General features: G+C 37.5%; 1 protein-coding gene across 3 annotated transcripts in view; it reads left to right on the forward strand.

Moving 5' to 3' along the window:
• Positions 1-23,844, forward strand: part of Dym (dymeclin) — a 383,552-nt gene that overhangs the window by 307,312 nt on the left and 52,396 nt on the right. For all 3 annotated transcript variants that reach the window (XM_074069849.1, XM_074069851.1, XM_074069850.1), the window contains one exon: positions 12,883-13,065. In XM_074069849.1, coding sequence (XP_073925950.1) covers positions 12,883-13,065 — 183 coding nt within the window. The remainder of the gene's footprint in view (positions 1-12,882; positions 13,066-23,844) is intronic.

The following is a 23,844-nucleotide window of genomic DNA, read 5'->3' on the forward strand; positions in this document are numbered from 1 at the left end:
GAGGGAGGGTGAATGTGGTGGAGATGTTATGTACTCATGCATGAAAGTGGAACAATGAGACCTGTGGAAACTACTCTAAGAAAGGAGGAAGGGGAAATAAAGCAGAATGAGGGAAGGGGGGATTTAACTAAGATGTATTATAAGCAGTTTTGTAAATGTCACACTGTATCCTCAGTACAACAATAATATAATAAAAGAAAGAATTCAGGCAGGCTGAAGTTGCTGACAGAGACTACTAACTGCTAGCCCATAAGAAAATAGGTGAAATTTAGCACCCACAGGAACTGAATGCTGCCATGTATCTGAATGAACTTGGAAACAGATTATCTTGGAGCTCTCTAGAAAGGAGCCCTGCCCAGCTGATAACTTTGATTTTTGACCTAGTCAGACTCATATGATCCAAACCTACCTGAACATCTGCAGAACTATGAGATAATTAATTTTATGTTTTAAGCCCATAACCTACTGTAATTTGTTATGGCAGTAATAGAAAACTAATTCAGTGCTAATCAAAATTATACAAATAGCCTGGCATGGTGTGCACAACTGGAATCCAGGCACTTGGGAGGCTGAGGCAAGAGGACCACAGTTAACACCAGCCTGGGCTACAGAGCAAGACCCTGTCTCAAAAAGAAAAAATATGTACAATAAACACCCACAGGGTTAAAACCTTAGGCACAATTTTAATTTTCCCTTAGGATAAATTTGTGACATTAGATTTACAGGGACAAAAAGTTCTCACATTTTAGAAGACTTTTAGTACATATTTATAAGTTGATGCATGGAAAAGTCATTTCAGATTATATTTCCTTCAGTAGTCTGTTGTGAGTGCCCATTTCCATTCTTCTTGACAACACTGGGAAATTTGGCTATTTACTATTTTACCAATTTGATAGGCAAGAAAGTAGCATAGCATTATAATTTTAATGGGCATTTTCTAACTATTAGCAAAGCTGAACATATTTTAATGTTTTGATCTCTTCTGAATTATGTGCTTGCATCCATTTCATATTTTTTACTGAGGTGTCAGGAAGCCTCTTTCACTTACTTTACTGTTGTTTTTTTTTAAAGGACTATTGACTTTTCTCTAAAACCTTTTAATAATCTGTTAACATGATCATAACTTTTTCCTCCCTTAGTATTTACTGTGTTTACATCAAGAGATTTCCTACTGTTGCTCTCTTCTAGAATTCTTGAAACTACTCAGGTTGTAAATTTCTTGTGCAATGTTGAAGAATTTGATACACATATGTTATATTCAGTATTTTAGTGACATTTGTTTTTATTTTTATTTTTGAACTAACGTTGCCAGATTTTGAAATCATAGATGGTGTTCCGCTGTTTAAGGGAGTACAAAATTAAAAACCATCTTTTTTTTCTGGTGTAAAAGCTTAATTAACACAGTAATTTTCACTGAAGATACAAAGATGTTTACTCATAAAATCACATGAGTGCCCTCCACCTTTTTTCTGTGCATTGCTGGGAATGGAATCCAGGGCCTCACTTATGCCAGGCAAGCACTGTACCACTAAGCGTCAGTCCCCAGCCCACACTTTAATTAATGGTATATCTCTGGCAGATTTTTTTTCCTTTCTTCCTGGTTAATCTCTTCACATTTTTGTTGACCATAAGTAAAGCTGAGAAATTTGTAGTTCTAAACAGTTTTTCTTTCATTCAAATTGTCAGTTTTTTAAATTTTTTTTTAAATCAGACACAAAATTAGTTTAGTGAAGTGAACCCCTATATACCCAAACCTAGATCCTACAATTTGATTTTGTAGAAGTCAAAATTGATTTCAATATATCTTTTATATGAACTTTTAATTTTCCTTTGCTAACGTATTTTATGGAAAATCCTGGAATTTTATTTTTTCATATTTTTATATATATCTCCAAAAATATTTTTATAATCTCATATCATTATCACATCCAATAAAAGTAGCAGTATTTCCAATGAAAAATCTAATGCACAGCATAAATCACATTTCTCCAGAAGTCTTAAAAATGGTGATTGGCAAGGTGTTAAAATTAGAATCCAAATAAAATTCACACATTTGGTTGTTATATCTCCTAAGACTTTTAAACTAGAGCAATCCTCTCTCCTTTTCTTTCCCATTCATTATTGTATCACAGAAACTCAATCTTTTGTCCTGAAGAACCCCACATTCTAGGTATGTCCTTGTGTTTCCTGTTGGCCTCAGGTCCCTGGAAATGGCCATTTATTCTAAAGGCTTACATAGATTCAGACATTTCTTTCTTGTCAAGAGTACTTCACAGGGAGGTACTGTTTGCTTCCCATATGAGGAGATATGGATGGTTCACTTTAATCATGCTATATGTTATAGACTGGATTGTATTTCCCCAAAATTCCCATGTTGAAGCCCTAACCCCTAAAGTGACTGTATTTGAGTATAGGACCTTTTAGAAGGTAACTAAGGTTAAATGGTTTATAAGGGTGGAGCCCTGATCCAACAGGAGCAGTATCCTTCCAAGAAGAGGAAAAGACACCAGAGCCTGTGCTGTATCTTTCTCACAGAGGAAAGACCATAAGAGAAGGTAGCTGCGTGCAAGCCAGGAAGCTGGAGATATCTTTTGTGTCTGTATGCATTTCACTTTGTCATCATTACAGTTGTGTATTAATGTTGCTTTTTCTGATTAGCACTGTATTTTTTGTTTGCATTGAACAAAAACAAATGTCTTAACACATTCACTTAGTCTGTTGTACTTTTGTTTTTATTTGTAATTTATTCATTTAGGCTTTTATTTTTTCCATTCTGCTTTCTTTGGGGTTACTTTGTTTACTATCTAAATTTTACTTGTTTAATTATGAATGACTGTAAGGCTCTGCATTTTTATTTACACCTTTGGCTGGAACTCTGTATTACTGATTGCATTTTACCATGACTTATTCATATTTATCTTAATGATTTCTTCATGGATTTTTGGTTTTGGGTTGTTTTTTGTTTTTTGTTTTTTTTTTCTCTTTCTGACATATGTTGCTAGTTTTTCTTAGTTGTCATTATTCTTTACTCCATTTATGGAGTTCCTTTTTTCATTCAAAAGATATAAATTTTTATTTTATCCAAAGCCGTGTGGTTTTTGGGCTTTTTTGTTTTTTCCTTCCTGGCTCTCCTCATTCCTGCCTCTCCAGCCCATTCCTGGGCTAAGATTATGAAAATGTTTTCTACCCGTTTAAGTTTTTACATTTTTAATCTTTTAGAATCCTTTCTGTTAAAAGGAATGAATTACCAATTTATCCTTTACATTTTTCTGCTTAGTTATTACTCATTAACCCAGTAGCAGTGATTCTCCCCTCTGACATGAAATCGAATCTGTATTATTTGCTAAATTTCCACACACATTTGACTGTGTTTTTGGATTCTCTGCTTTCTTTCCATTTCTGTCTGTGGTACCATTTCTAACATGGTAAACAGTATAGCTTTGTACCATGTGTTAGCATGGTAGGAAATGTACCTCCTTTTCTCTTTTTCAGAATTTTGGGTAGTAGTCTCCTGTGAGATACTCTTGGCAAGAGAAGAGAATCTGGGCCCCGGTGGTTCACTTCTGTAATCCTAGCTACTTGGAAGGCAGAGACCAGGAGGATTTCATTCACAGCCAGCCCAGGCAAATAGTGAGGCCCTGTCTCAAAAGTACCCAACACAAAAGAGAACTGGTAGAGTGACTCAATGGTAGAGCACCTGCCTAGCAAGTGTGAAGCCCTGAGTTCAAACCTTAGTACTGCCAAAGGAGAAAAAAAGAAAGAAGCCTTTAGAGTAAATGTCCATTTCCAGGGACACAGAAGGGCATGAGTTCAAAAGAAAACACAAGGACACACCTAGAATGTAGAAGAATTTACAGGACGAATGGTTGGGTTTCTGCAATCAATAATGGATTGGGAAAGAAAAGAGAGTATTACTCTTGTTTAGAAGTCTTAGGAGAAGAGGCTGAGCACTAGTGACTCACACCTGTAATCCTAGCTACTTGGGAAGCTAAGATCAGGAGAATCACAGTTTGAGGACAGCCCGGGCAAATAGTTTGAGAGATCCCATCTCCAAAATAAACAGAACAAAATGGACTGGAGGTGTGGCTCAAGCTGTAGAGCACCTGTTTTGTAAGCACTGTTTCCTGAATTCAAACACTAGTCCAACCAAAAAAATAATACAAAATGAAAGATAAAAGTCTTAGAAGATATAGCAACCATAATTCAGTCTTAGCATCTGCCATCTCCTTCCCATCTCTCTGGCTTTTGCACTGTGCTTAGATGAACAGCATCCCTGAGTCTCTCCCTCAGTAGATTTTCACTGTGTGGTCCCCGACCTGTTGGGACCTCCTTTCTCCTAGAACTACTTGAAGTTCTCCAGTGCTTTTGTAGCCAGAAGTAATTTCTAAATTCTCTTTTTGGATATTTCACAACAAACATTGAAGATGAAGTCCTGAACTCATCTGACTTGACCAGTGGGGCCTGCTTGCTCTAGTTTTGCCTCTTGTCTCAAGTCCTACATTTGCCAAACTGTACTTCCCAGCCATGGGTGTTCCCTTTCACTGTTAGGCTTTTTGTACATGCATTTCCTTCTGTCTTTGTTTCCTCCCACAGCTCACCCAGGTTTCTGCCGTTCTTTGATCATAACAACTACCGTGTAATGAGCCCTTTGTACTTTGTATCTGTTAGGCAAGACTGCATATGTTTTCAAGTACAGTGCATCATTTAATCCTCACTTCTATATGTAAATAGGTAGTAGCCTCATTTTTCAGATGGCAAAGCCAAGGCTCAAAGAGATTGGGTGAATTGCCTAAGGACACACAGCTGGTGTATGGTAACGAAATTCAGATCCTAGCTTCATTTCAGAACCTATGTTCACTCTACTATACCCCCCCATCTCTGGTCAGTCCCAGCCTACTCCAAGGCTCCCATTGCACCTTGTACACATCTAAGGTGACTCTCTGCTAAGTGATATACCTGTGTGAGACACAAATGTGTTTGAATGACCGCTGCCTCACAAACTCCTGTCATAGTGCCTACCGCTAATGTAATCCATTGTACTGACGGACTACATGATTTATTTTAGGCATCTCATAGTTTCTATTGAATGCCGAACATTGCAAATAGGACTGTAGAGGGTCTGTAAGTGGGTACACCTCTGCTGTTGGGCCATTAATTGATGTTTGCTCTAGTCAGGACTTGAGCTGAAGTTTGGGTCTTTGTCAGTATGCCACCAGCTTCAGAGCCTTAAGGGAAGGGACTGGGGTGTCAGAGGGAGTTTTATTTAGTGTTCCTTTATTACTCTCTGCTTTTAGCAGTCCCTGCACAGAGTTTGAAAGAGGGTTTCTGTTCTAGGTCAGCCTCAATTGTGGGAAGTCCCTGTGGGTGCCTGAGTCTTAGTGGTGGGACTTTCTCAGCATCCCTGTCCCTTCCCCAGTGGAAGCAGGCCTCTGCTTGGTATTGGTATAGGATCATGAACTCGGCCTCAAATCCCAGTGTTAGAGGGTTTGTTTTGTTTTGGTTTGTTTACTTCTATTCCTCCATCAGCAGGAATGGATCTTTGTCCATGTAAAAGAGGTTTTTTTCCCTGTCATTCAGAGGAGAACAGGTTTGTTTCTACTTCTCCCCCTAGAAGCAATGGAAATTTTCCTGGGCTCTTGACCAAGAGGGTTTGCTGCCCTAGCAGCTGAAGGTTTTTGCATAGCATGAGAGAAGGGTCTGGGAAGCCAATGAGTCTTGGCATCTGTTCCCAGCTGCTGCTGACCACTTCCTGTAAGCTTGGCTGATGGAGGAAGCTCTCTTTCAGTCTCCTCCACACCCAGCCTTTCTCATATGCCCCTGCTGGAAGCCAGTGGAGAAGCACTTTCAGGTAAGTGCAACTCCACTGCATCTGGGGCCAGGCCTTCTAACCTGACGCAGCCGACCACACTTAGCCTTTTGAAATTCATCAGATGTTTAGCAGCTTTCGTCTTAGCCACTTCTGTGAAAACCATCTGTTCTTCCCCACTCAGCCCCAGGTGAGAGAGTACTTGTCTTCCTCCTCTCTTAGAGGAGCATGGCCCTCTGTGGAATTCGCTTCACTTGGATAGCTTGCAAGATTGTTCTTTGAGGAGCTTAAGAAGAACTTCTCACTGCCCAAAATACCTGGCTTTTCTTGTGAAAGTGAGAGAGGCATTCTTTGATGCTTTCTACATCCTGCGTAGGAGCCATAACACCCCTTCCCTTTACCTCAAACAGCTCACTTATTTTATATTTGAAGGACCTACAGTCCAAGGAAATGACTTGGCCAGTCCATGGCAAAACTGGGATTAGAACCCAGTAGACCTGCTCTCTACTAACTTGCAGCTGCAAATCAAGGCTCTGGCAGCCCTATGTGATTCTTCACTGCCTTTCTTAGCATCACTGACTCTTCTTCCCAAGGGAGAATGAAAAACAGCACCAACCATCACAGGACTCTGAAGTCAGTATGGAGCCCATGACATACAGGTTTAGGGATGATTCCCCTTTGAGTAGTAACAAGAGAAGAATCTGTAGGTCCCTTGATTAGAGAATGGTTATTTTGAAACTTAGTCTTGTACATTTTTATTCTCAAAGGTTGTTGAGAATAAAAACTAACAGTGTCTCTATTTAGCACAGTGGTATAATCAAAAGTGAATTCTGAATTTTACTAAAGTTTGAGGTCACTCTGAAAAAATTTCTACATTAATTGCATTTTTGATTACTCTAATAAAATTTGTTTTCCAAATCCAATTTTTTTTTATATTTTATAGGAGCTGAGACTAGAGAGTAAGATGGCTAGTTATTGGCAGAGCTAGGATAGTACTAGGATTCTGAGATTTCAAGTTTGAGTGAGAAGAGACCCAAGCAATTTTTTTCAAAAAGGCACATCTTGGCTGGGTATAGTAATTCACATCTGTAACCTCAGCTACTTGGGAGGCAGATCACAGCCTGGACAAAAGTTAGTGAAATGCTATCTCAAAAACAATCTAGGTGTTGTGGTACACATCTGTAATCCCAGTTACTCAGGAGATGAAGGTAGAAGGATCTCCACAGGCCAGCATGTTCAAAAGTTAGCACAAGACCTTATTTGAAAAACAAGCTAAAAGCAGAGGGCCCGCCCGGCAAGTATGGTGCCTTGACCCAGTACCTGGTACCACAGAACAAGGCAGTGCTCATCTCCTTACAGTACTCCACTTGTTTATTTTATTCTTTTGGGTTTTTTTAGTTATTGTTGTTATTTTGTCTTTGAGACAGGATCTCTCAATGTATCTCAGGCAGGCCTTGACCTCACAATCCTCCTGCCTTGGCCTCCCAAGTGCTAGGAGACTTTGCTTTTATAGGACGTGGAAGGATATTTCTCTTTATAGTAAAACAATATATTTTAGGAAGAATAAAAACTCTTAAGGTAAGGCATTTACATTTTTAAAAAAGGAGAATGCTAGGCTCTGGTGTGTGCTTTGTCTCTTCTGCCAGCAGAAGAGCCTGGGGAAAGGTGGATGGCTCTGTTCTGGACCTGCTTTCTACCCCGTGCCTGTGGCCTGATTGCTGGGAGTTGCAATTTAGTTGGAGTTTGATCAGAACATTCCTTTTTTTGTGGGCTCTCTGGCAGTTTTCCAGATATGGAAAAACATAAAGTTAACCAGTGTCCCCTAGTGGCTGCCATTATCTTGCCCCTATGTCACCAGTGCCTGTGCAAGCATGTTGTAAATATCTCTTCCCAGGGTTGCGACTTGTGGCCCACATTCAAGCTGTGTCCAAGGAAGAGTGAGGAAGACAAATGGTTTAGCATTTGCACACAAGAATGGTGGGCCATAACTTTGCTCCCTCCTCTCCACTTGCTGCTCCCACCACTTGCTTAAAGTTACCCATTTTTTCCTTTTAGTCACAGAATTTAATCTTCTGCTATCATTTGTATGTAACATAAAGCCAGTTCTTTCTATCAGAAGCTGAGTATTTTGAGACAAATCCAGTTCTGGCAGAAAATAACATGGTCACAAAGCTTTTTAGTGTGTGTGCCAGTGAATTAACGACATAAAGATAATAAGGATCTATCACCAAGGATTGCCTTTGAAGGCCATTGGTGCAATGACTTTTAAAAGAGCCTTTGCCTATGTTCCCCCTCCTCCCCTGTTCCTGCCTTTGGCAAAGTCCCATCAGTTTTGTTAAATGTTTTATTTTCTGCTGAAAATGCAGGAAATTTAGACAACTCTCTTGGAATCCCCCCAAAACTAATACAAACAAGATACACATGCGCCTCTTAAGGAAACTGAAAATAAATGATTTGAAACTATTTGACTATATAAATCCTCTCCTAAAAGGAAAAGGAAGTTTATAGAATGAGGCAACTCTGACTGCTGTTAACTAGGTAAAATATTCCCACAACTGTCAACTTGTCTATTTGATATTAAATTAGTACTTAGCATAGAATTTCATTCCTAACCCATGCAAGCTATCAGAAACATCTGAAAATGGGATCATTTTCTTAGGGTCCTTGTTCTTACACTGAAATTTTCTGTAGTAAAGCAAACATGCCTCCCCGCGCCCCCCTTTTCTTCTTCTTTTCCTTTTTCTTTTTTTGATATGGGCCCAATTCCTGTTATGGAAGCTATACAGAGGAAGAAGAATAAACCATGAATGAAAAGTCACACGTTTTGTCATCTTTACATATTTTGTCACTCTCCTGATTAGCCATCAGGATGTATCTCTAGCAAAGCTTATTTTGACACAGTACAGAGGAAAGGTAGTTAGTTTTTAAACACATACTGCTTTTATAAAACCTTATTTTATAAAAAAGTAGAAGACATGTTTTCTTTTTTAAATTTTTATTAGCATATTATTGTACTCTGGAGGTTCATTGTGACATTCACAAAAGTGTTTTTACTTAGTTAGATCCCCCCCCAATAGTTCTCCTTTATCTCCTCCCCCCCCTTTTTTAGAATAGTTTCAACAGGTCTCATTTCATTTTCATACATGAGTATATATTTCCACCATATTTACCCTCCTTCACACTCTTCTTAGGTCCTATTCCTCCCACTAGTACCAACTCCCAGACAGCCTGTTTTACCTTTCTATCCTTCACTTTTGAAAAATGACATTTTTGCTTGTTTAAGATAGCTATACAGGGAGTTTCAGCATGACATTTCCATGTACATATGTATTATATCCTGAATTGGTTCATCCCCTCCATTTTTCTCCTTTCTACCTTAGTCCCTTTCTTATGGTGATTTCAACAGATTTAAATGTTCTGTATTCATTCTTGTATAGAAAGTGCATCAACCATATTCACCTTCTTTCTTCTTTTATCCTCCTTCTCCTGTTAGTTCCCTCCCCTTAGCGTGACCTGTTTTTCATTCTTGTCCTTCACTGTGTAAGTATCTGTTCATTGTTCAGTAGCATTTTTGCCTTGGTATTATACCTGTACATGCATTGTACTCCAGTCAGTGTAACTCCCTTCCACCGCACTTCCTTGCCCCTTTTCCCCTGTCTTGTGTTGTCTAACAGTTTTCAGGGTGTTTCCTTGTGTCTTGTTCCTACAGAGATGTGATGTATTTCATTATTATTGACTATCTTTCTTTCCTTTTTTCCTTCTTTAGTCTCCTCTACCAGTCTAATAATGCATGTTTTTATTTTTGAAAAACACTCTCATACTGCTAACCTTGTGTTACACAATTTTAAGAGCCTTACAAATGCTACCCAATTTGAAGTTTCATGGAAAAAAAGTATCAAATAGGGGACGGAATGTCTAGCTCAGTGGAAGAGCTCACGTTTACATGCACACAGTCTTGAGTTCAACCCCCAGCACCCCCCCACAAAAAAACCCAATAGTGTTAAATACCATTTGAAATTCTAGCACTCAGATAATGATTAGATTAGGTAACCTTTTAGCTCTACATAAATATTGAGGTTTGGGTGATTTTTTTTTTCATTTTAAAGAAGCTCCCCAATTTCACACTAATTTTTCATCTTTTTACAAGTAGTGATTATTGCTCAATAATACTTTTTAAAAACAAAACAAAAAGAATTTCATTAGCTTACTGCTGTGTACAGTGGGTACGTGCATCAGAATCAAGTCATGGTAGCAACTTGAAGATTAAAGTTAACTTGCAAATCATATTTATTTGGATAGTATCTCTTGGAAATGACAATTGGCCAAAAGCTTGATCCATTGTTTTTAATAAATCAGAATCTCCTGGTATATAATTTACCCCTCTGCCCATGATTATTTCATGATCTGCTTGGTGCCTGGAAGCAGAAGTTGATCTTCCAGCAGGAATGGAAGGACCCACAGAGTGTGGTTTCTAGGAAACAACTGACACGATAGGGATTGTGGCTATTTCTTAAAGGATGATTAAAATAGTGGTTAGCAGAGAACTGTTGTTACTTAAAAATGGAAATGAATTAGTTGCAAGAATTCTATTTCCTCTATTCAAGGATAGGCTGGCTGACCACTTGGTATGATCATTACAGAAGGGGAGGGAATTCTGAGCATTAAAGGGAGTGGCCTTCGTGTCTAGTATGACTTGTGAGTGTGCTTTATGATTTTATGATCAAACTCTAAGCTTCCTAACTCCATTGATCAAACTCTTTCATCAGACTCTAAGCTTTCTAACTCAGCATTAACCTAAAGGATTACTGAATCAAATAAAATAGCATATGAAGCAATTCTTGGTACAGTTTTGAGAACAAAATCAAACCAATCAGTATAGATACTTGACTTCAAGGAAACCTCGTTATATTTCTCAAGAAACAGTCTCTTTGAGAGCACTTATGGGAATAACATAATTGGCATCCAGCTGGTGCCAGCTGATAGGGCTACCTTGGTAGTATACAACCTGCATCCAATAGGACTAGCAGTGCCTATTTAGTTGATAAATATTTAGAATTGCACCCCTAGATGTAACAGGAAGGAAAACTGCCTCTGTCTTATGAAAGGGGTATTTGTGCTAATGCTTTGGAGACTCTTTATATTAAAACTGTAATAACTAAATTATTTACAGTATTACATGGTAAAATAGACATGACAGAAAATTATATTCAGCTACTCTTTAAACTTATTCTAAACTTCTAAATTGTGTATAATTTCTTTTTTGCTTCTCTAATTGTTTTACAACATTAAACGAGGGACTGGCAGAGTGGCTCAAGTGGGAGAGTACCTGCATAGCAAGTGTGAGACCCTGAGTTCAAACCCCAATACCACCAAAGAAATTCAAAAAAATCAAAAGACCAAAGATTCTTGTTATCCTGACAATCCAACAAAATTTGATATCATATAAAATATCTTAGCTGTATCTTCCCACATTATATTTTCAGACAATTTAAGTAATCCTAAAAACTGTATTTTTCTTTCCATTTAATTTATATACCTATAGCTGAGCATACTTTATAAAGGTATGAGAAGTTAGACAAAGTCCCTAGTAACCCCTTTAACTATAAGTAGTTTAGTATAATTCTTAAAGATTTTTCAGTCAGATTGATGCAAAGTAAAATCTAATGCAGAGCATTCTTATCGATCTAAACTTCCTACTTCGTACTTTCCTGACTTGAGAATAAAATCAATTGTCAGTGTTTTATCTTGCGTTTAAGTGAGCAGATCCTATTTGAGAATTGACTGCGTCACCCTGTTTTGTTTCAGCAAGTTACTTATTTAAACATTGAGAATAGACTCTCAATGTTTTTGAAAACAGACATTGTAAGCTGTCAGCAGATAGATAATTTTGGAAATATAATTAAATATACTAGGACTTATACTTACATAAATGGATATATGGGGCTGGTGTGTAACTCAGTAGTAGAGTGGTTGCCTAGCATGAGCGAAACCCTGGGTTTCCTTTCCCTGCACCACAAAGAAAAAATGAAACATAAATGGATTATGAAATATTTATTATTATAAACTTCTACAGAAAGCTAGAATTTGTATTTCTGAAGTAGTCATTCTATCCCATTGGGTTATTCTTGAATGACCAAAGAGAAAATTCTAAAACTCTCTTAATCTAGTAAGTAATTCAGGCACCAAAGGGGATGAAAATATAATTGACAGAACTTTTGTTGTCAGTTCCAGAATTGAAGGCTAATACCTCTTTTGCTCCAAAACCATAACAATAATAGATGAACCGTAACAAGTTGTAAGACATTTAAAATATATAGCCATGACCAAAACTGAGCTCCATATTTCTTGATGGATCCAAAACAGAGCAAGCAGTGACAACAGAGAACAGGGTCTGCTAGAGAGCCTGTTGAGCCTCTGGGCTGGAAGGAGGCAGCAGTGGCTTAGAGCTCACTTGCTCAGAGTAGAGCACTGGAGAGTCCCTAGTGAGAGGCACACACTTGGGTTCAGGTTCTCTGCTAGAAGCTGGAGCTGGATTCAATCTTTTATAGAAAGTCTTGCTGGTTTTTTGCCTTGAGTTTTGCTTTCTTGCAACTATTTTATATTCAAATTGCCAAACACTCTTAACTGTGAGGAAAAAGGGGCTAAACCTTAGGCTATTTGTCTATAAATACAAAGATTGAAAGAAAAGATTGAGAAAACTGAGGCGATTTTCTGAATTAGGTGTTTTTCTTGGAGTCAGAAAGAACTCACCACTACTGCACATTGTGGAAGCTAACAATTTGGACTGACTACAAACAAGTATCTGTTGAGTGAGGAGCTGAGTAAGCTCTGTATTTTTTCCAAACTAGATAGTACCTAGTTTGTTATATGAAATTTCTAATTATTGCCATACTAAGTTCAAATAATTTTAACTGAGGTAAACCTAGTTCTAAAGTTCTTGACTAGAATAATTTTGAAGAACTTCCCTGCCTAATCTTGCCAATGCTATTATAATTGTGAACAGTTACTCATATGTTTATTCCTTCTGTGGCAAGGAGAAAAACACTGACTGTGTTGGGGTTTACTTTCTTTATAAGGCCCAGGACCTCAGTGTCATTGAAGAAGTGATTCGAATGATGTTGGAGATCATCAATTCCTGCCTGACAAATTCTCTTCACCACAACCCAAACTTGGTGTATGCACTGCTTTACAAACGAGATCTTTTTGAACAATTTCGAACTCATCCTTCATTTCAAGATATAATGCAAAATATTGACCTGGTAAGCATATTTTTTGTGATTCTTTTTCTTTTTATATTTTTACTGTGTAGCCCAGCTGGACTCACCCTCACTCTGTAGCCCATTCTGGCCTTGAACTCACGATTCTCCTGCCTCATCCTCTTGAGTGCTAAGATTACACTCCTGGGTAATGCCATCACACCTGGCATTTTTTTTTTTTTTTTTTACATACTAAAGCTCGAAAAGTTTAATTTAACAAGCCTTAGCAAAACTTTCTATGGTAAGAGTCTCTTCTTTCAACATTAACTATATTTGCTGTAATAATAGCTATCCTCTGTGTGTACATATGTCTCTACTAAACACACACACATTTGATAGAAGTAAGATCATACTTTATTTTATACAATTCTGTATTTTATTCTATGTAACATTTATATTGCCAGCAATTTTCTATGGTATTATCAATTCTTTGGAAATCTCACATTTTAATACCAATCTGGCCTATGTTGTAGATATCCTAAAATATACTTACCGATTATCCCATTGTTCATTTTATTTCCAATATTTCATATCAATTTGTAATTAATGAACAGTCTGTAAATAAATTTCATCTCACTTTTTTTGTTTGTTTCCTCGAGGTGCTGGGGATTGAACCTAGGACCCCATATTTGTTCAGGCAGGTGCTCCACCACTGAGCTACATCCCCAGCCCCTCATACTACATTTTTTAAATTATGTTTTTGATGTAGTTTTAAAAATGGAATTTTATTGGTTCTTACCATCAGAAGGTGTCTATATTTTCCAGATTCAACACCAGCTGCCAAATTGCTTTCCAGAAACATTGTAGTTTCTGCATCTATATATCATCCTATACTTCTACAAGTGATCTATCGGAGGACCTATTTCATATGCTTTTGTATCTTTGACCATTCAAATTATTTTAATATTTTCCTAGCACAAATAATATTTCACCATTATTTTATTTTAATTTCTCTAATTATTAGAACGGTTAAACATTTTTTATGGTTTGTGAACTTTTGCTTCCTGTCCTTTCCAAAAAGATTTTTGCTAAATTTCATATTGTTGTGTTAGTGATTTCTGATTCACTGGTTTCATAAATAGGATTCAAATAACTATTATGATTCACAGTGCCAGACACCCAACTGAAGTGAGGGGCCAACATCCTATCCTTATGTTACTTACGTGTAGGCAGATATTTAATAATTAAATTGTCACACAAGCATAAATATGTACTTTTAATAAATAAGTACATGTACATAACTTTCTCTAGGGTGTCTACCTATATTAGTTAGCTTTTTGTCACTGTGAACAAAATACCTCAGAAAACAACTCAAAGGAAGAAAGATTTATTTTGGCTCATGTTTTCATAGATTTCAGTCCATAATCCTTATCTTTGTTGATTCTGGGCTCATGGTGAGGCAGAACTTCATGGCGGCAGGAGCATGTGGAGGAGGAGGCAGTTAAATTCATGACAGACAAGAAGCAGAGAACAAATTGAGAGCTGATGGCTCATGCCTGTAATCCTAGCTGCGTGGGGGCTGACATTGGGAGGATCACAGTTTGAGGCCAACCCTGGCAAATAGTTCGTAAAACTCCCATCTCCAAAATAGCCTGAGCAAAGTAGACTGGAGGTGTAGCTCAAGTGATAGAATGCCTTCTTTGCAAGCACAAAGCCCAGAGTTCAAACCCCAGTCCCACCAAAAAAAAGAACAGAGAGCAAGGAGGTTCCCAATGACCTAATTCCTCTAAGCAGGCCCAGCTTCTTAAAGTTTCTACATCCTTCCAAAATAGTGCCTCCAGCTTGGGACCAAGTGTTCAGCACATGAGCCCACTGGGGTCAATTCATAGTCAAACCATAATACTATCTAGTAGTGAATTGCTAAATGACATGTATCATATCTTGGGGCACTGCCAGTTTACATGCCAGCCCATGTTGAGAAAGCCTATCATTTTAGATCCTAGTGTTACCAGTTTCATAATGGCACCTCATTATAGTTCTAACTTGTAATCCCTTTATTGCTGACAAAGATGAGCATCTTTATATGTTTATCGCTCATTTGGATTTCCTGTTTTGTGAAATACTTATTTAAATCTTTTGCCAGTTTTTCTGTTAGCTTCCTAGGAATTTCTTTCACTGTTTTCCTTTGGTAGAACCTAGCTCTGTGTCTTCCTCTTTCTTGGTTTATTCCTTTGAGTTGGCAGAGCAAATGGGGATGATGTTAGATAAAAATTTTAACTGATATATAATAATTATGCATATTTATAGAGTTATTTCATTACATGTATATAATGTAGAGTGATCAAAGCTAATTTGCATATTCATCAACTCAATATGTATTAGTTCTTTGTATTGAGAGCAAAGTTCTCTGTTCTAGATGTTTTGAAGGTTTTTTGTTGCATTTTAATTTCTCTTATTTGAAGATGTTTTTCTTCTTCCTTTATATTTGACTCATTCTCTCTAGACGCATTTCTGGTCTCTTGATCCTAGTGTTCTGAAATTTCATGATTTGCTGTACATTGGTTAATTTTATTGGGCACTTGGAGGACCCAATTAGTCTAGAGATTCATGCTCAGTACTATCAAATATTCTTTTAAAATATTTATTCCCTGTTACTTCTTCTTTATGAAAACCTTATTATTCTTTGGTAATCTTCTAATGTCAATATCATTAAATCTTATTTCTTGGGCTAATCAGGGTCTGAGGATATGAATCAGGCAGCCTCCTGCCTGGGGTCTATCAGCATATTTGTCAGGGTTTTAAAAACCAGATTGAAAAAAATCCTCAGCCAGGATTTGGAGAGGGTGGAAAATGTCTTCTAAGTGAAAACCTCCTATTTGCTTTTAGGGGGGCAGCAGTACATGGATGTGTGCATAGTTTCTGATCAGATTTCAAAATATTGTCCATTCTCATAATACAATTTACCAGAGTAGGTTAATATTTTGCTCATCCCAGACAAATCTTACATAGTTGGTAGGTACAGAATTAAAGACAGCTTTAGGCCGTAAGCAGCCTCACTTCCAGACTGTACAACACATAGGATGTATCAACTGCTGAGTACTCAGGACTCCTCACAATTACTGGTGAGTTTAGCTACAGTCGAATGTGCTATTGCAAACCTATTCATTGATCTGCTCAATGTCAATACCATGATTGCTAACATAGAGAAGTAAAAATTAAAACTCTTTGCTGTCAATTCAGTTAGTATTTTCATTAGCTTTCCTTATACATCACAGTTGCAACCTTGGCAGAATGTTTTGCTTTGCACACTCACCATTTCCCTAAGTTTATATCAGCATCATTCAGTATTGTTAACAGCCCTGGGCAGTTGGGTGCCACTACCATCAATGTAGTCAAGGTTATGCAAAATTTCACACCAGCAATATTTATTTCTTCAAGTGACACTTGACATTTTTAGGCAAATCTTTACTTTTTCACCATTATAAACCAGTACTCACATGAAGATTTGTTGATATTTAGGATATATGAGAACATTCTCAAGCTGGTTCTCAAATATTTCTTTTCTGGCTCCATCTCCTTCTTATTAAAACTCCGGGTTTAATTGATATAAACTCCTCCTTTTAAAATTGAGAAGTATTAGCATTAATAAGACTTTGTAACATATTATTGACCATGGAATGCTCATCACACATTACCCTGTTGTCTTTGGTGAGATCGAAGATTTTTGACAGCTGGATAGACTATGGTTTATAGTTCAAGAATTAATGTGAATTGTGTGCTTGGTAAAAGATGAAAATGTAGAAACATTGAGGATAGGAGAAAGCAATCCCTGCTCTGATCCTTGCTGTCAAAGAAACCATCCAGAACTCAAGCAAGCACTTATCCCTTCCTCTTAACAGTTTTTTCCTAATAGCAGTCTTCAGGATTATAATGTTGAGCAGAAATTATTTTTCTTTATAAAAGCAACTATATAAACTAACTATTTATTTCTAAAAAGGCTACTTCATGGGCCAGATGTAGAGGCTCAAGCCTCTAATCATAGCTTCTGGGGGACAGGGGGAGAGAGGAGAGAGATCAGGAGGCTCACACTTCAAGGTCAACCTGGGCAAAAAGTTGGTGAGACCCTATCTCAATAAATCTCTGGGCATGGTGGTATGTGTCTGTCATCCCAGCTACCTGGGGAAGCAAAAATAGGAAGATCAAAGTCTAAGCCGACCCAGGCATAAAGTGAGAAACCCTGTCTCAAAAATAGTCAACACAAAAAGGCTGGCAGAGTGGCTCAAGTGGTAGAGTACCTGCCTAGCAAACACGAGGCCCTGAGTTCAGTTCAACCTTCAGTACTGCCAAAAAAAAAAAAAAAAAAACTACTTTGTGCTACTTGTAGATTTGTCCAAATTTATTCATTCTATTTTTTGCTTGTACTGTTTTTGTAACTGAAACACTGAATTTATGATTCATGATGCTCATGAGTAAAGGTTTAACAAACCCCTTTCTCTTGTACATGAGAAAATGGGTTAAGCTATTTCCAGCTCAGTGCCCTGGAAAGCTAATGAAAGTGGAATGTCACCTGTGTCACCAGGCAACCTTGCTGTGATAAAATGATAATATAATAAAATGACAGTTGATTGATAAGCTGAGTCTGCACTAGGAAGAGCTGTAAATACCCAATGGGAATCAAGAGCTTTGGGATTCTCTGAGCAAGAGAGCTCTCATAACCAGGCATGTTCTTTATGGAGACCAAAAGCTGAGACTGTCACAGAATATTATTTCTGTTTGGAACATGGTTTCTTAGCTATGGTAGCGGTTGCATCTGCCCCAATAGTTATATTCTCTTGCACCTGAGCTATTATTTGAGAGGCCAAAGACTAGCTCCAAAAAAACCTACTGCACGGATTCACAAGAAAAACAAAAGCCTGTGGCTATGCTGTTGGTGTGCTATTTTTTCTGTCCTTTTATCCTTTTAAAATAATAATGCCAAGTGTAGCCTTCTATTGTCAGGACACTCTTGGTGTCTAATCAGGCCTAAGAATATCACCCGAGAAGGGGCATTTCAAGGGTGAGATAGTGTTTTCCTGTGTTTATTTACGAATGCACGTCTTTAAAGCTTCAAATTGGGAGTACTACTCTTTTCCAGACTCATCCAGATCTTTACATTATAAAAACACCTAATGTCTTTTCTCCGTTTTCTTGTTCCTAATCTGTTACCCAGTTCATTTCAGTCTACTCTTTTGGCAGTCCTCTGTCCTGTCTGTCCTAACTTGCCTTTCTTTGGATCTCTCTGATTCTAATTTCTTTTTTCCCTCCCTCCCTTCCTTCTTTTTTTTTTTTTTATGGAAGTCACTTGATTTATGTACTATATGTGTCTGAGAACTTATACCTGCAGTATATTGGGAAGAAATTATCTCTATTTAATTCTAATAGGCAATATTTTGTGTTTCTGAAAAAGAACTAACCAGGAGTTTCCTCCCTTGTGGACATAGATGTAATGGATGACAGAGCATCACCTGATGATGTAGCATTTGATTATTGAGCTTTAACATTTTTAAACCACACCAAAACCATTCATTCTCCCCTGATGCTGCTTCATTGCTAGTTTTCACTGCGTACTTGCTAAGCATTTACATGCATTATTTTATGATAAAATAAACCTGTGAGGTGTATTTCATTTTAATCCTCAATTTAGAGATAAAGAAACTGATTTAGGAAGATGAATTAACTAGCTCACAGTCACACATTCAGAAAGTGATAGTGCCAAATAGTTTGGTGGTAAGGCCCATGTCTGTAATCATTGTGTCTAACTATTCCATTCACTAAATGTCCCTACAATTTCTCATTGATTTGTCTGTTCACTCCCTGAAATCATCTAACCATACCCATAAACCTAAAGCATTCATGTTTATCTTCCTTTTACTGCTAACAGCCATGTGCAATGACTCAGAACTGTAATTCCAGCTACTCAGGAGATAGAGATCAGGAGGATCTCAGTTCCTGTCCAGCCTGAGCAAAAAGTTAGTGAGACCCCATCTCAACCAATAAACTGGGCTTGGTGGAGCTCACCTGTCATTCCAGCTATGCAAGAGGCATAAAAAGGAGGATCAAGGTACAGGCTGGCCTGGGCAAAAATGAATATAAGGAGAGAACAGATAACTATAATACTGTTGTAAAGTCAAGAACTACTTTAACTCTGGGAAATGTAAAAATTTACATTATATCTAGTGTATTTCCATACCTGAACACCCTTATTGTGTTCCAAACCAGTGCATGCAGTTGCCTGTTTGACAGTCTCACAACAGGTTAATCAAATTATTGGTTTTCTCCAGAACATAAGTAAAATAAAAATTTTCTCCTATGATCTTTATCTCATTAAATAGCATCAGCATTTATGCAGTTACTTAAGAAAAAAAGAACGAGAACAAAGGAGAATGAAGGAGCTGCCGTGGAAGTAGGAGGTTAAAGGTTTAGAGAACGGTCAGGCGTATTTGAGCCAAGACTTTAAGGAGGCGGCTAGCGAGCCGTGGAGCTACTGGAGGCAGTGTTTCAGGCAGGGAGAAGTAGGATGGGGTGAAGGGTTTGGTAGTGAAGAAGCAGCAGTGTATACTTGGAGGTAAGTGAGGGCGGTTGCACATACTCATACTTGTCACCACTCGTTTAACTGCTCAATTAAAATGAATACATTTGTTTTGTTATATGTAAATTATACCTCCATAAATTACTACTAAAAAATAAATTTCCTCGAGTGAACTTCTGCCTAGAATACAAAAAACTAGAAGGAATTCCCCCTTTATCAGAGAGAAAAAGAGGTAAACCCCAAAAGCATAACATCTTGAACCCATCAATGAGCTGAGGTCACAGAGCACCCAGGCAGCCTGGGTCCCAAGGAGGATTGACCCACCCACCCTCCACCCCCAAACTGAGATGAGACTCCAGAATTGCATCCTGTGTGGCAGAGCATAGAACTAGATGATTACCATACAAGTGAGTAAAAAGAAATCAGATGCCATTTTAAGAATTTTCCAAAGGTTAAATTGTGTGGACCAGTGTGACATTGCAAAACACCTGAAAGACCAGGTATCATGCCACAACTCATATACAGACTCTTCTGAGTCTAATAATAGGCAGGATGATAGGGAGAACCTCCTAAGAAGAGACAGACATAGAAAAATATGTGTCCCCATGTCCCTGCCAGTCCCTTCTCTCATATGGTACAAAAGCCTTAGGTTTCTGGGATGGGAGAACCATATGTTGTTACCTTCAGAGCATGGGCAAAGACCCCTTAATGCTAGTAAGAACAGAAGAAAACATCCCCTACATGTAGGTAAAGGGCAGGAGACTGTCCTAGACCCAAGATCCTCTAAGGGCATCATTAGAGGTACCTACAAAACTCACCACAGAGCAAAGTTTGGCTGCTATGGGAAGAAAAGGAAGAAAAAGCCAAAGAAACCTCACATCCCAGGCTCAGACATATACAACCTACTTGAGACTGAGGTCTTAGGAAATAGCCCATCCAGGGCAACAGAACCCACTACGTGCTCCTGCAAGATCTGAGTCAGCAGTCTACTGCTAGAAAAGAATCAAGAGTATGGATAGAGGCACTGCTGTGTGATGCAGGCATACTGGGATAACCAAAAGCAGAAAGAAGAGCACAAGGATTGAAAAACACATGGTACTTCTGGTCCTAAGCAGAAGGCATCATTAGAGGATGTGGTACACTGAAGTTAGTGGTACCAGCAAAAAACTCAAATCCTGCTCACCTTCTGAGTAAATTAGCTCTTCCCCAAGCCTGACCTAGAAAGATGTGTGCTCATTTCCAGCACAGAGTTTACCTCAGTCTCTGTAGTTCTACACATGAAGTCCAACATCCAGCCAAACACTATAAGACGTACAAAAGCAAGAAAAAAAATCATATTGTCAAGAGACCACAAAATTATATTCTCAGTGATGATTCAGATGTTGGAACTATCAAACAGGGACTTTAATTATGATTAATATGGTTAAATTATCTAGCTTGACAATCTGAACAAAGCATGAAACCCATGACTTGTCTTTGTGTATTTTGTGAACCAAGAATGTCTTTTGCATTTTAAAGGCTTGTTTTAAAAAGAAGAAACTGTATTATGACTCACAGAGCTTACAATATTTTCTCCCTGCTCCTTTACAGGAAAAGTTTGCCATACCCTGACCTAGTAGAATTAGGTGACAGTGTGTGTAAACAGATGGAAGATTTCAAGGATTGATGGAAACTATAAGAAAAAAATCAAATGGGAATGCTGGAAGTAAAAAAGAAAACAAGATATGAGAAAGAATCTGTGATTGACTCAGAAGTATAATCAAGAGGGGGGACAATCTATGATTTCAAAGATAACATAGAAAAATAAACACAATAAGAAAATAATGTGAATAATGAGAACCAAACATCTAAGAGCTGTAGGATGGTGTCAAATGATCCAACATACATATAATTGGAGTCTCAGAAGAAAAAGAACAAATCAGAAAGAACTATTTGAAGAAATGATAGCTGAGAACTTTCAAAATACTGAAAGATATCAATCCACAGATCCAAGAATTTCAGAGAACTGCAATCAGGATCATTCCATTTTAAACACACACACAATTACACAGCGTGTGTGTACATGATATTTAATATATAATACATATTTAAATATCTGAAAACAAAAAAAAGAGAAAATGCAGACTCAAATGCAGCCAAAGACAAACATTATTTATAATGGTTATCCAACATAAGAACAAAGGTAATAACAAGAATCTTCTTTGTGAGAAACAATCCAAGTTAGATAATAGATAATGAAGTGACATCTTTAAATGCTAACCCAGAATTTATGCCCCACAAAAAAAAAATCTTTAAAAACTAAAGACAGAATAGAGACATTTTGAGACCAACAAAATGAGAGAATTTATTGCTATCAGGTGTTTACTATAGGAAATACTAAAGGAAATTATTCTAGCAGAAGAAATATACCTGACAAAAATTTGGCTCTAAAAAAGAAATTAGATTTCCCAAAATGGTATAAATAAGGCAACCATGAATGATTTTTTGTTATGTTTATTCAATATACAAAATTTTTGGTTTTCTAAAGAAGGAATCTTCAAATTTTTTTGTATGGTCTACATAATAAATTCAAGGCCAGCCTAGGCTACATAGCAAGACCCTGTCTCAAAAAACAACAGCAGCAAGCAAATTTTTTTTCCTGTAAATAGCCAAATAGTAAATATTTGGGGCTTTAGGTACAACGGTCTGTATCACAACCACTCAGCTCTGCTGTTATAGCTTAGTAGCAGCCATAGGTAGCATATATACCAGTGGTAACGGCTACAAAATAGAACTGTAAGAAAACAAACAGACCAGGATTGGCCCACTGGCTGTAGTTTGCTTACGGATATAGGTGAAGACATCCTCAATAAAAGCTTGGCAAGGCAAAGGAAGAATATATTATGGTCAACTGGCATTTATCTCAGGAATAAAGACTCTCTCACTGTCTAAAAAACCAAGTGTAATTCATCATATTAACAAAGTGAAGAAGAAACCATGTTGTCATTTCAACACACTCAGGAAAAGCATGCTAAAAATCAGCATTTTTTATGATAGAAAAAATTCTGCAAATGAAATATTAGAGAAAATGCCTCAATCTGGTTCTAAGTTCAGTTTTTCTGGAATTTACTTTTGGTAGATTTACTATTATCCTATTAGTTTAGGTAAGATGATCTTTGCCACCAAACTCAATTTTTACCATCAAATCTTTCATCTGTGTGCAGTATAAAATCAGGAAATATGACTCCAACAAGGTCACTGATTGGACAAACTGGTAATGGTGGTAGTAACATGCATGGGTTTCATCATTAACAGATTGCTTGCTCATGCTTCATCATTATTGATTCCTATGTAATAGATGTGGCAACTTTGTCATTTTGTAAATGAAAATACTGAGGTACACCTAACAATAATAATAGCTGACATTTTGTGAACACTTACTACATGCAAGGCATTTTCCATTTGCAGATAATAGCGTTTAATTCTCACAGTAGCCCATGAGGCAAGCACTATGTTTTTCCTCATTTATAGATCAGGACTTTGAGGCATGGAGAAGTTTGCCAAGTTTTGAAGGAAAGCTGTGTTTAAACCCATACAATCTAACAGGAGGTTAGTTCTCTATGCCACGGCCTGGACTTACCTCTGTGAGGAGTTGAAGATGTTAACAAGTCACATTGCTAGTGAGTATCCACAGCAGAATCCAAACCGAGGCCTTCTCACTTTGAGTAGTTCATAGTCTACTATGATGGTTCATTCATTAATTTTACCTGTTTGAACAGTGTCTTGTCTCCCCCAGTTACATTCCATCTTTCTTGAAGACAAAGAATATTATCTTTTCCCTTGTAGATCCTTTGGAGAGCTTTTCTACTAAGTAGATTTTTGGTATATGTATTTATTAAAACAAAATCTAAGGGAAAACCAAAACAAGTCAATGAAGATACACGTCTGTATTTTACTTTCTAAACATCTTCATTATTGGTTTTTGTGGGGGAACAGCTAGCTTTATACTTTTGGCTCTGGGGAGAGCAGTCATTTAGCAAGGAAAAATGTTTGCCTGGCTAGCACATGCTGTCTCCTTTGTATTCTCATCTTATCCCAGGAAAGCTTCTCTTTCCCATCAGTCTGATGTAATGATCAGTCACTGGTTTATGACAGGTGGTTAAGTGTGATTTTGACATTTCTTGAAAGGCACAACTGATTAATCAGAACATGACATTGAGTGATTGCTATTCAAAGACGGTAGCATAATGAGAGGTAGTATGCTGTACTTGGATTTTATGAGTTGCAGACAAATA

This window comes from Castor canadensis, chromosome 4 (genome assembly GCF_047511655.1).
Source record: "Castor canadensis chromosome 4, mCasCan1.hap1v2, whole genome shotgun sequence".
Taxonomy (NCBI): domain Eukaryota; kingdom Metazoa; phylum Chordata; class Mammalia; order Rodentia; family Castoridae; genus Castor; species Castor canadensis.